Genomic DNA, 11,716 nt, shown 5'->3' with positions numbered 1-11,716 from the left:
GTCAGAGTGGAGGTTCATGACCTGCTGGTGGACATCAAGGCTGAGAAGGTATGTTATGGTGTCTGTTTTCATAGTTTTTACAACTGATTAATTTAGCAGATGCTCTTATCCAAAGCAACTTCCAGTCAGTGTATTCAACTACGTTTAGTTGGGGAAAAACACCACATGTCACAGTTCTTGCAGGTAGACTCTTAAAATCAGTCAGTCAGTCATTCAGTCAGCTAATCAATCATCCCTCCCTCTCCCCAGGTGGAAGCCACGGAGGTGAAGCTGGAGGACCTGGACCTGTCTCCAGAGCCGCTGGGCGTGACAGTGGGTGTGGCTGGGAGTGTTGTCTCTGAGGACAGGGGCGGGGCGTTGGTCCAGGTGGACTCCCTATTGGACAACGTGTACTGTGCTGCTGTAGAGAAGCTGAGCAGCAGCGCCGCCAGCGGAGTAATGGTCTCCAACGCAACCGGCGGTGTAGCCACCGACAACCACAACACCGGTCCCCTCATCACCCTCGCTGACGACGACAAGGACAGTCTCCCTAGCAACAGCAGCTTCCTGTTTGGCCAGGTTAGTTCGTCTTTCTTTTCTTCTGCTTGTGTTTTGTTATGTGCAAGTTAACTAAACAGAACTGAACTCAACAGGAGGAGCCCCTGGTCCTGCCAAGTCCTGGTTCTAACCCCCAACCAGACCCCGAGCCCCCAGTCCCCCCGGCTCGCAGCCATGACCTGGGCCTGCTGGCCCACATGACGGGCAGCTCTGAGCTGGGGATCATCGGCATGGTCAGTCCTGGTGGTCCAATCAACAGCATCCTGGAGGAGGAGAGGTTGAAGCTCCAGACCACCCTGGGTGACGTCACCTCAATGTCCAGGGAAGAGGCCTGCTCTAAGGGGTCAGTGTTCACAGACACGGGGGCTGGAGCTAGTGCTGGAGGGTCTGGGGTGTCGGAGGGGGGAGAGCCCTCGGCTGGTGTGAAAGGTAGTGGGGCGGATGCAGTCAGCAACACCTCAGGCACAGAAAGGTCATACGACAGAAAGGACAAAGAGGTTAAGAAGATACAGACCACTGCTACTACACAGGTTAGTTAAATTACAAGACCTCCCTCCCTCTTATCCTCTGTTCCTCCTGTCTCCTTCTTCCCTTTCTCCCTCCTCTCTCCTCCCTCCCCCCTGTTATTGAGTCTGATGAGAGGAGGAGGAGGAGGAGGAGAGGGAGGACTAAAGGACTATTAATAGTGTCTCTTCTCTGCTGTTATGCAATGTTTTATTTATACACTGCTTGATACACTCTGAATTACAGTATTGTGGGTGTATGTGTGTCTGTACGTGTGTGTCAGTCCCTGCACGGTCGTACGGCGGCCCAGTTAGAGCGTGCCCTGCGTGTGGACCTGGGCTTCAGAGGGATGCCCATGACAGAGGAGCAGCGACGCCAGTTCAGCCCTGGTCCTCGCACCACCATGTTCCGTATCCCAGAGTTCAAATGGTCGCCCATGCACCAGCGCCTCCTCACCGACCTGCTGTTGGCCCTGGAGACGGACGTCCATGTCTGGAGGAGGTGAGGGGACCGAGACACTGAGGACACTGTCCCTAATCACACCCTAGTCCCTATGTAGTGCACTAGTTTGTATCAAAGCCCATTGCCTCTCTGTAGTGCACTATTTTTGAACACTTAGGGCTACCACATAGGACATGCAGTAGAATGTTACATTTGGGTAATTTAGCAGACGCTCTTATCCATAGTGACTTACAGTCAGTGCATTCAACTAAGTTAGGTAAGACAACCACATATCCCATTCATTGAGAGTAAAACAAGAGTTACAGTAGATCCTGCAGCCAGGGTTTCTAACTAGCCTTACTGTGGCTGATTATTCACCACGTTTCCCTGAGCTGACCTAAGACCTGACCTGTCTTTAATCCAGTTCTCTACTTCTCTCTCTGCCTCCCTGCAGCCATTCAACCAAATCTGTCATGGACTTTGTCAACAGCAATGAGAACATAATCTTTGTCCACAACACCATCCACCTCCTCTCTCAGATGGTAGACAACATCATCATCGCCTGTGGAGGGATCCTTCCTCTGCTCTCTGCTGCCACCTCTCCTTCTGTAAGTCATTCAGTCAGCCTCTCTGCCACCTCTCCTTCTGTAAGTCATTCAGTCAGCCTCTCTGCCACCTCTACTTCTGTAAGTCATTCAGTCAGCCTCTCTGCCGCCTCTCCTTCTGTAAGTCAATCAGTCAACCTCTCTGCCACCTCTCCTTCTGTAAGTCATTCAGTCAGCCTCTCTGCCACCTCTACTTCTGTAAGTCATTCAGTCAGCCTCTCTGCCGCCTCTACTTCTGTAAGTCATTCAGTCAGCCTCCCTGCCAGCTCTCCTTCTGTAAGTCATTCCGTCAACCTCTCTGCAACCTCTCCTTCTGTAAGTCATTCAGTCAGCCTCTCTGCCACCTCTACTTCTGTAAGTCATTCAGTCAGCCTCTCTGCCACCTCTCCTTCTGTAAGTCATTCAGTCAACCTCTCTGCAACCTCTCCTTCTGTAAGTCATTCAGTCAGCCTCTCTGCTACCTCTCCTTCTGTAAGTCATTCAGTCAGCCTCCCTGCTACCTCTCCTTCTATAAGTCATTCAGTCATTCAGTCAACCTCTCTGCCATCCCTCCTTCTGTAAGTCATTCAGTCAACCTCTCTGCCATCTCTCCTTCTGTAAGTCTTTCAGTCAGCTTCTCTGCTACCTCTCCTTCTGTAAGTCATTCAGTCAGCCTCCCTGCCAGCTCTCCTTCTGTAAGTAATTCAGTCAGCCTCTCTGCCACCTCTCCTTCTGTAAGTCATTCAGTCAACCTCTCTGCAACCTCTCCTTCTGTAAGTCATTCAGTCAGCCTCTCTGCTACCTCTCGTTCTGTAAGTCATTCAGTCAGCCTCCCTGCCATCTCTCCTTCTCTAAGTCATTCAGTCAGTCATTCAGTCAACCTCTCTGCCATCTCTCCTTCTGTAAGTCATTCAGTCAACCTCTCTGCTACCTCTCCTTCTGTAAGTCATTCAGTCAACCTCTCTGCTATCTCTCCTTCTGTAAGTCATTCAGTCAACCTCTCTGCCGCCTCTCCTTCTGTCAGTCAGCCTCTCTGTGGTGCTACACCACCATCTAGTGGTGGCTAGATAGAGCTGCATGTTTAGTTCTTAATTATTGATCAGCTTCCAGGAAATAGGACTAGTTAATAGTCTTTATTGATCGTAGCCATTTTCATTTGCTCAGCTTCATTCTGCTATCTGTTCAGTTTAAGTTGGTGATTGTTTTCTGTGTGTTTTGTTTGTGTTAAGGATTCTATGTGCTTTAACTGCTGATTGTAATCTGTTGATTGCATCATGTGTTGTTGTTTGTTTGTGTGCATGGCCAGAGTACCCAAGTTAGTTTTATTTTCTTTCATAACGTTTATTTTCTCAGATACAATGGAACCATTTCTATTTCTGGATCTGTCCCCACTTCACCCCTCCCCTGTCCCCTCCCCTGTCCCCTGTCCCCTCCCCTGTCCTCGCTTCACCCCTCCCCTGTCCCCTCCCCTGACACCTCTTCACCCTTCTCCTCCTCCCCCTCTCCTGACACCTCTTCACCCTTCTCCTCCTCCCCCTCCCCTGTCCCCGCTTCACCCCTCCCCTGTCCCCTCCCCTGACACCTCTTCACCATTCTCCTCCTCCCCCTCCCCTGACACCTCTTCACCCTTCTCCTCCTCCCCCTCCCCTGTCCCTGCTTCACCCCTCCCCTGTCCCCTCCCCTGACACCTCTTCACCCTTCTCCCCCTCCCCTATCCCCCCTTCACCCCTTCTCCTCCTCCCCCTCCCCTGTCCCCGCTTCACCCCTTCTCCTCCTCCCCCTCCCCTGTCCCTGCTTCACCCCTCCCCTGTCCCCTCCCCTGACACCACTTCACCCTTCTCCTCCTCCCCCTCCCCTATCCCCCCTTCACCCCTTCTGCTCCTCCCCCTCCCCTGCCCCCACCTTCACCCCTTCTCCTCCTCCCCCTCCCCTGCCCCTGCCTTCACCCTCCTCCTCCTCCCCTGTCCCCGCTTCACCCTCCTCCCCCTCCCCGATCCCCCCCTTCACCCCTTCTCCTCCTCCTCCTCCCCTGTCCCCGCCTTCACCCCTTCTCCTCCTCCCCTGTCCCCTCTTCATCCCACCTCCCCCTCCCTGTCCCCTCTTCACCCTTCTCCTCCCCTGACCCCTGACCCCCTGTGCTGTGAGCAGGCTGAGTTGGAGAACATCGAGGCAGTCCAGGGCATGTCTTCAGAGACGGCTGTTTCCTTCCTGTCCCGTCTCATGGCCATGGTGGACGTTCTGGTGTTTGCCAGCTCACTCAACTTCTCTGAGATAGAGGCTGAGAAGAACATGTCCTCTGGAGGCCTGATGAGACAGTGTCTACGACTGGGTAAGAGTGTGTGTGTGTGTGTGTGTGTGTGTGTGTGTGTGTGTGTGTGTGTGTGTGTGTGTGTGTGTGTGTGTGTGTGTGTGTGTGTGTGTGTGTGTGTGTGTGTGTGTGCGTGCGTGCGTGCGTGCCTGCCTGCCTGCGCGCGCACTTGTCACAGACATTAACTGTCATATTAGATGATGAATAATGTCCGGAAATGCCGTGGCAAAATCATTTCACGATCATTTCAGTAATTCTAGTATCCATGAAATCCCTCTTAAGGATCCGCCCCTTTTTATCATTTTTACCCAAATCTAACTGAAGCAAGGATATGCATATTCTTGGTACCATTTGAAAGGAAACACTTTGAAGTTTGTGGAAATGTGAAAGGAATGTAGTAGAATGTAACACAATAGATTTGGTTAAAGATAAAACAAAGGGAAAAAAACGGTTATTTTGTGTATTTTTTGTACCTTCATCTTTGAAATGCAAGAGAAAGGCCATAATGTATTATTCCAGCCCAGGTGCAATTCATATTTTGGCCACCTAATGGCAGCAGTGTATGTGCACCGTTTTAGACTGATACAATGAACCATTGAATTTCTGTTCAAAATTTAGTATCAAGACTGCCCAAATATGACTCATTTGTTTATTAATAACTTTTCATGTTCAAAATTGTGCACTCTCCTCAAACAATAGCCTGGTAAACAATAGCCTGGTATTCTTTAACTGTAATAGCTACTGTAAATTGGACAGCGCAGTTAGATTAACAAGAATTTAAGCTTTCTGCCAATATCAGATATGTCTATGTCCTGGTAAATGTTCTTGTTACTTACAGCCTCATGCTACTCGCATTAGCCTACGTTAGCTCAACTGTCCCGTGGAAGGGACATCGATCCCAAATTACTAGCTAATTAATTTTGTAAATGCACTGCTATTAGATAGTAAATGTGCTTTGGTGAGTCATGATTTTGATAAATAGTGTGTGTCTGCTGCAGTGGTTGGTACTTCAGTCAGGTAGGTTGAGGCCAGACTTTTGAAGCTAGCTCCGAAGTTCACACACACACACTCTCTCTCTCTCTCTCTCTCTCTCTCTCTCTCTCTCTCTCTCTCTCTCTCTCTCTCATGATCATCATCTGTAGTGTGAAATTTGTCTGGCTGTTGATTTCACCATGACTCTGGCTTGGCAGGTTGGAGATAACAGTGATCATATCATTAATGAGTTTCAAGATGCAGCTTCTGATACCCTGTCTGTCTGTCCTGCCAGTGTGTTGTGTAGCAGTGAGGAACTGTCTGGACGTTAGACAGAGACAGAGGGACAGAGGGACCAACAGTAAGAGCCAGGACAACCTGTATGGTACAGCATCTGCCAACAAGGTATGTCCTCACTAAACTCATAATTTAAAAATACACATCAAGTTGGTAATAATGGTACCTTGGATGGTTGGCTGAGACACCGGACATACAGAACTACTACAGTGGAAGTCGGAAGTTTACATACACCTTAGTCAAATACATTTAAACTCAGTTTTTCACTTTTCCTGACATTTAACCCTAGTAAAAATTCCCTGTCTTAGGTCAGTTAGAATCACCTCTTTATTTTAAGAATGTGAAATGTCAGAATAATAGTAGAGAGAATGATTTATTTCAGCTTTTATTTCTTTCATCACATTAGTATTTGGTAGCATTGCCTTTAAATTGTTTAACTTGGTTCAAACGTTTTGGGTTCCACAAGCTTCCCACAATAAGTTGAGTGAATTTTGGCCCATTCCTCCTGACAGAGCTGGTGTAACTGAATTGGGTTTGTAGGCCTCCTTGCTCTCACAAGCTTTTACAGTTCTGCCCACAAATGTTCTATAGGATTGAGGTCAGGGCTTTTTGATGGTCACTCTAATACCTTGACTTTGTTGTCCTTAAGCCATTTTCCACATCTTTGGAAGTATGCTTGGGGTCAATGTCCATTTGGAAGACCCATTTGCGACCAAGCTTTAACTGATGTCTTGAGATGTTGCTTCAATATATCCACATAATTTCCCTACCTCATGATGCCATCTATTTTGTGAAGTGCACAAGTCCCTCCTGCAGCAAAGCACCCACACAACATGATCCTGCCAAGCTTCACGGTTGGGATGGTGTTCTTCGGCTTCCAAGCCTCCCCATTTTTCCTCCAAACATAACGATGGTCATTATGGCCAAACAGTTCTATTTTTGTTTCATCGACCAGAGGACATTTCTCCAAAAAGTATGATTTTTGTCCCCATCTGCAGTTGCAAACCGTAGTCTGGCTTTTTCAGGGCGGTTTTGGAGCAGTGGCTTCTTACTTGCTGATCGGCCTTTCAGGTTATGTCGATATGGGACTCGTTTTTACTGTGGACATAGATACTTTTGTAGCTGTTTCCTCCAGCATCTTCACAAGGTCTTTTGCTATTGTTCTGGGATTGATTTGCACTTTTCGCACCAAAGTACGTTCATGTATAGGAGACAGAACGCCTCTCCTTCCTGAGCGGTATGACGGCTGCCTGGTCCCGTGGTGTTTATTCTTGCATACTATTGTTTGTACAGATTAACGTGATACCTTCAGGCATTTGGAAATTGCCTCCAGGGATGAACCAGACTTGTGAGGTCTTGGCTGATTTCTTTTGATTTTCCCATGATGTCAAGTAAAGAGGCACTGAGTTTGAAGGTAGGCCTTGAAATACATCCACAGGTACACCTCCAATTGACTCAAATGATGTCAATTAGCCTATCAGAAGCTTCTAAAGCCATGACATAATTTTCTGGAATTTTCCATGCTGTTTAAAGCACAGTCTACTTAGTGTATGTAAATTTCTGACCCACTGGAATTGAGATACAGTGAAATAATCTGTCTGTAAACAATTGTTGGAAAAATTACTTGTGTCATCCACAAAGTAGATGTCTTGACTGACTTGCCAAAACTATAGTTTGTTGACAAGAAATTTGTGGAGTAGTTGAAAACGAGTTTTAATGACTCCAACCTAAGTATATGAAAACTTCCGACTTCAACTGTATAAGTGGAGGGTGTGTGGGAGATCATTAAGTGTGACACCCAATGTAATGTGGATGCTACGCTAACGGCTAAGGTAACAGATTGTTACACGACCACTAAGATGTCAGACTCCCTTAGTCTCCTCACTTTAGATCTCCTACACCCCAAAACATTCTCAGTAACCTTTCTCCCATCCAGGACCCTGACAGGCTTTTACAGGACGTCGACATCAACCGTCTGAGAGCTGTCGTGTTCCGGGATGTGGTGAGTATGACTGTTTGTGTGTGCTGGTGCATGTGTAACATGTTAGTGTGTGCTGGTGCGTGTGTAACATGTTTGTGTGTGCTGGTGCGTGTGTGACATGTTTGTGTGCGTGTGTTTGTGTAACATGCATATTTGTCCCCTCCAGGATGACAGTAAGCAGGCCCAGTTCTTGGCCCTAGCGGTGGTCTACTTCATCTCTGTCCTCATGGTGTCAAAGTACAGGGACATCCTGGAACCCCAAAGAGAGCCCAACAGGATGATCAGCCAATCAGCATGCAGCATTCGCCACGAGATCAACTCACCTACCAGCACAGGTGCTTACTTCTGATATCCAACTCCCTCCCCTAACCACGCCTCTAACTCCTCCCATAACCCATCCTCTCAGCTCTATTATTAATTCATGTTACCCACTAATTGCACTGTGCAGAATTAAACATGGGAACAGGGATGGAAGCAGAGAAGGGAAGCAGGAGCAGGATGGGAAGTGGGAGAGGGGAGGGGAAGTTGGGAGCAGGGTGGGGTGTATGAAAGTTGTACAGGCAGCCCTGGTCTCTGTGGTATGAACAGTAACATCCCATTGGACACACGCTGGGAGAGAGCAAGAGCGACATAAAGAGATAGAGAGAGAGTAAAAGAAAGCGAGAGAAACAGAGAATTGCTGAGAGTTTGGGGCGTTGTGAGGCTAGTTCTATTTCCAGCCGTCTGTCGTAGTTCATTAGCCAGTCAGTCAGCCAGGAGGGTGGGATCAGAGAGGCTGCTGGGAAGGACACTTCGCCACCCTCATAAGTAATATCACCAGGAAGAGAGTTTCCAGCCAACTGACATGTAGCAGATGTCTGTCAATCTGAGATGGAAGTTAGATGGGGAGAGAATGGGCTTGTTCAACTCCCGACTGGCTGATCTACGAATCACCTTGCATCTTGAATGACTACTCATTATTATTTGCAGATCAGTCAGTCAATCCCAATTAACCCACAATGCATCACATTTTTGACGTTCTGGAACATGATCAATGTGTGTGAGCCCACCCAGTGACCTTGTGTCCTTCAATAAGTGTGTGTGTGTGTGTGTGTGTGTGTGTGTGTGTGTGTGTGTGTGTGTGTGTGTGTGTGTGTGTGTGTGTGTGTTTGTGTGTGTGTGTGTTCCAGAGACCCCCCTGGCCTACCCTGACCACAATAAGGAGCCCCCCACCCCTGTAGAGGAGCTCCACATAGGGAGAGGATCTCTGCCGCACACTGACTCTGGCATTGGAGAGGAACAGGTTGCTCATCTAGATACTAGACTATGTTCCCTTTTCTCGCTCTATTAGAATGGATTGTAGTTGTATTATAATGTCTGTTCGTGCATAAATCCAGGAAGGGTACAGGTACAAGAGTAAATAACTAAACTACCCCCCCCCCCCAGGTGACCAGTGTGTTAAATGGGGCAGACCTGGAACCTTCAGGACCCGGGCGTGTTGACGTCATGTCCGCCCTGATCGGCAGCCTTTCCTCTGGGGAGAAGCATAGCCAGGAGTTCCTCTTGGAGCCGCCTGGCCTGGAGGTTCTAACAACCGCCTCCTCCATCTCCTCGATCAGTCAATCAAACATCAACGTCAGAGAGATTCTGAAGAGCCTAGTGGCTGGGCCAGGAGAGGGGGTGGAGCCTGGACCAGAGCCCCTCCCCTACCCTGATCCTGCCGTACAGAGAGAGACCCATCATCCCATGCTGCCCATGCAGTTTCACTCCTTTGACAGGTACACATGCACACACATACACACACAACCATGCAGTTCCACTCTTTGTACTGGAGGCCACTCTGTTATGCATATCTTATACATATTTGACAACTTGGGCAGGTAGCCTAGTGATAGATTGGTTGGGCCAATAATGGAAAGGTCGCTGGTTTGAATACCGGCAAGGTGAAAAATCTGCCGATGTACCCTTGAGCAAGGCACTTAAATTTAACATTTTTGTCATTTAGCAGACGCTCTTATCCAGAGCGACTTACAGAAGCAATTAGGGTTAAGTGCCTTGCACAAGGGCACAACGTCATATTTTCACCTAGCTGGCTCAAGGATTCAAACCAGCGACCTTTTGGTTACTTGCCCTAATTTACTCCAGGGGTGTGGTACTGCTATGGCTGACCCTGTCGAAACAACACATTTCACTGCACATATCTGGTGAAAGTGACAATAAAACACATTTATTTGAACAAGCAGTTGTGTGTAGATTAATGAGAAAAACCCCAAATGTAATCCATTTTAGAATAAGGCTGTAATGTAACAAAATGTGGAAAAGGGGAAGGTGTCTGAATACTTTCTGAATTCCCTGTATATGCTTCAGGAAAGAACTATAATGTGCATCGTTAGTCAAGCACGCTCAACACGCCACAGTTTATCCACTAACCCCGTTTAGTTGTCAGGAGCAACATTCATGGTTTTACAGTAGCAAGCTAAACATCAGTCACATGTTAGACCTCTGGTACTGTTAGCTAAGCCCCCATGGGGAGGAGTGTGGGAGGGTGGGTGTGTGTTTGGAAAGGTCTTGTGTGATTACATTCCTGCAGTAGATAAGAACACAGTAATCTGTGTGCTGTCCCTGTGGTAACCTGCTGCTGACAGGAGGTCAGGGTTCACATCCCAGAATCCTTATCTTTCTGTCTGGTGAACGTTCTGAACGTTGAAGATAATTGAAGTAGATTTAGGACTAACAAACCCTGAACCATGTCAAAATAGGAAGGCTGTCAGTGTGGCCTGTTTGGTGTGTGTGCCACCTGTGATGAAGGTACAAATGGAGGAGAGGAGAGATAAGGAGGTGGAGGAGGGAGGAAAGGTAGAGAGGGAGGAGGAGATGAAGGATCAGATGAAGGAGGGCCCTGATGACTGATTAAACAGAAGCGGCTTCCCATTTTACCCCTCCCCCCTCCCACCCCACGCCCAAGCCTGTCTTCTCACCCCTCACAGCCCTAATATGCCTTGGCAGGCTGAAATGAGTTGCCAGACCTCTCTGTATTAATTTTGAAATGCTTTCACACACAGTGTCCAGGTCCCACATACGACTCCTTCATGCTTTAATGTCATCCAGCCTCAATTTGCTGTGTCTAATTCTTCTCCACCTGCCAGCAGAATGAGCTTCTAGGCTGACTAGGCCTCAGGACGGCTGGGCTGTCAGGCCTGAGGCTGATAGGGACTGACAACATCAAAACAGAGCACAAAGAAAAGGCTCAGAGCGTTGAGAGGAGAGCTGGGGAGGGCTGGGGAGGGCTGAGTCCCCTGGTCTTTCTGGTTGATAGTCTCTCTGAGGTGGAGTTTTCAATTAGAGACTTCAATACCCAGGACTGGATGACCAGATGGGACCACTGCACGACTGATCTGAATACACCTTTAAATCTCCTTCCCTCTCTCCCTCCCTTTCTTTTTCTTTCTCTCTCCCTCCCTCCCTCTCTCTCTCTGTAGTACAGCTCTCACAGTAACACAGGGGGATGTTGTCTAGCACTGAATGTATGATTACATTTATAATGAAGAACTGATTTAATCTGTTTGGTTTTAATTGAACAGACTATGTTAGGAAATGTAATCTTTTTAATCCATTTCCACGGTATATCTTTATGATAGAGGATGTATGTGTGTAGATAAATGTGTGCGCGTGTGTGTGTGTGTGTGTGTGTGTGTGTGTGTGTGTGTGCGTCCTTACAGGATGTGTTCTGCGGTTCTCTTTCCTCTATAGTCGTCTTGTCCTGTTCATTAATATTCCTCACCAGATGAATCCTCACTTTATTCACAGCAGCCCCTATTAAACACACCCATATTAATACATGATGTCTTAGGTCGTCTTTGCATCTAATCAATTATTCATATGAAAGGATCATATCAGACCGTAACCATGTCACACAGGGATAGCTGCACACATTCTTAACTTAGCTTTTTCCATGTTTATTTTAAAAAGAGACAACTGTTGGAATCAGTGCTAATCTGCATTGTGATGGAACAATGCATGTGATTGTTCATTCAACGTGTCAGTGTTTTTATTGTTTGTGTTCCTACTCCAATAAATGATTAGATAAATAACTCAAAATGAACCAGGAATACC

The 11,716-nt window shown here is 47.6% G+C and overlaps 1 protein-coding gene across 1 annotated transcript in view; it reads left to right on the top strand.

Annotated features, from left to right (window-relative positions):
• The window catches only part of LOC139382269 (neurobeachin-like), a 318,332-nt gene that overhangs the window by 104,229 nt on the left and 202,387 nt on the right, over positions 1-11,716 (top strand). The window contains exons 22-32 of the mRNA XM_071126139.1: positions 1-48; positions 250-588; positions 633-1,067; positions 1,325-1,542; positions 1,937-2,090; positions 4,215-4,395; positions 5,642-5,751; positions 7,520-7,645; positions 7,791-7,959; positions 8,794-8,906; positions 9,050-9,381. The exon at positions 1-48 is cut by the window's left edge and continues 306 nt beyond it. Of these exons, the coding sequence (XP_070982240.1) occupies positions 1-48; positions 250-588; positions 633-1,067; positions 1,325-1,542; positions 1,937-2,090; positions 4,215-4,395; positions 5,642-5,751; positions 7,520-7,645; positions 7,791-7,959; positions 8,794-8,906; positions 9,050-9,381 (2,225 nt within the window). The remainder of the gene's footprint in view (positions 49-249; positions 589-632; positions 1,068-1,324; positions 1,543-1,936; positions 2,091-4,214; positions 4,396-5,641; positions 5,752-7,519; positions 7,646-7,790; positions 7,960-8,793; positions 8,907-9,049; positions 9,382-11,716) is intronic.

The sequence above is a fragment of the Oncorhynchus clarkii genome, chromosome 24 (assembly GCF_045791955.1).
Source record: "Oncorhynchus clarkii lewisi isolate Uvic-CL-2024 chromosome 24, UVic_Ocla_1.0, whole genome shotgun sequence".
In the NCBI taxonomy this organism is placed as follows: Eukaryota; Metazoa; Chordata; class Actinopteri; order Salmoniformes; family Salmonidae; genus Oncorhynchus; species Oncorhynchus clarkii.
This window is presented reverse-complemented; position numbering and strand designations above follow the sequence as displayed.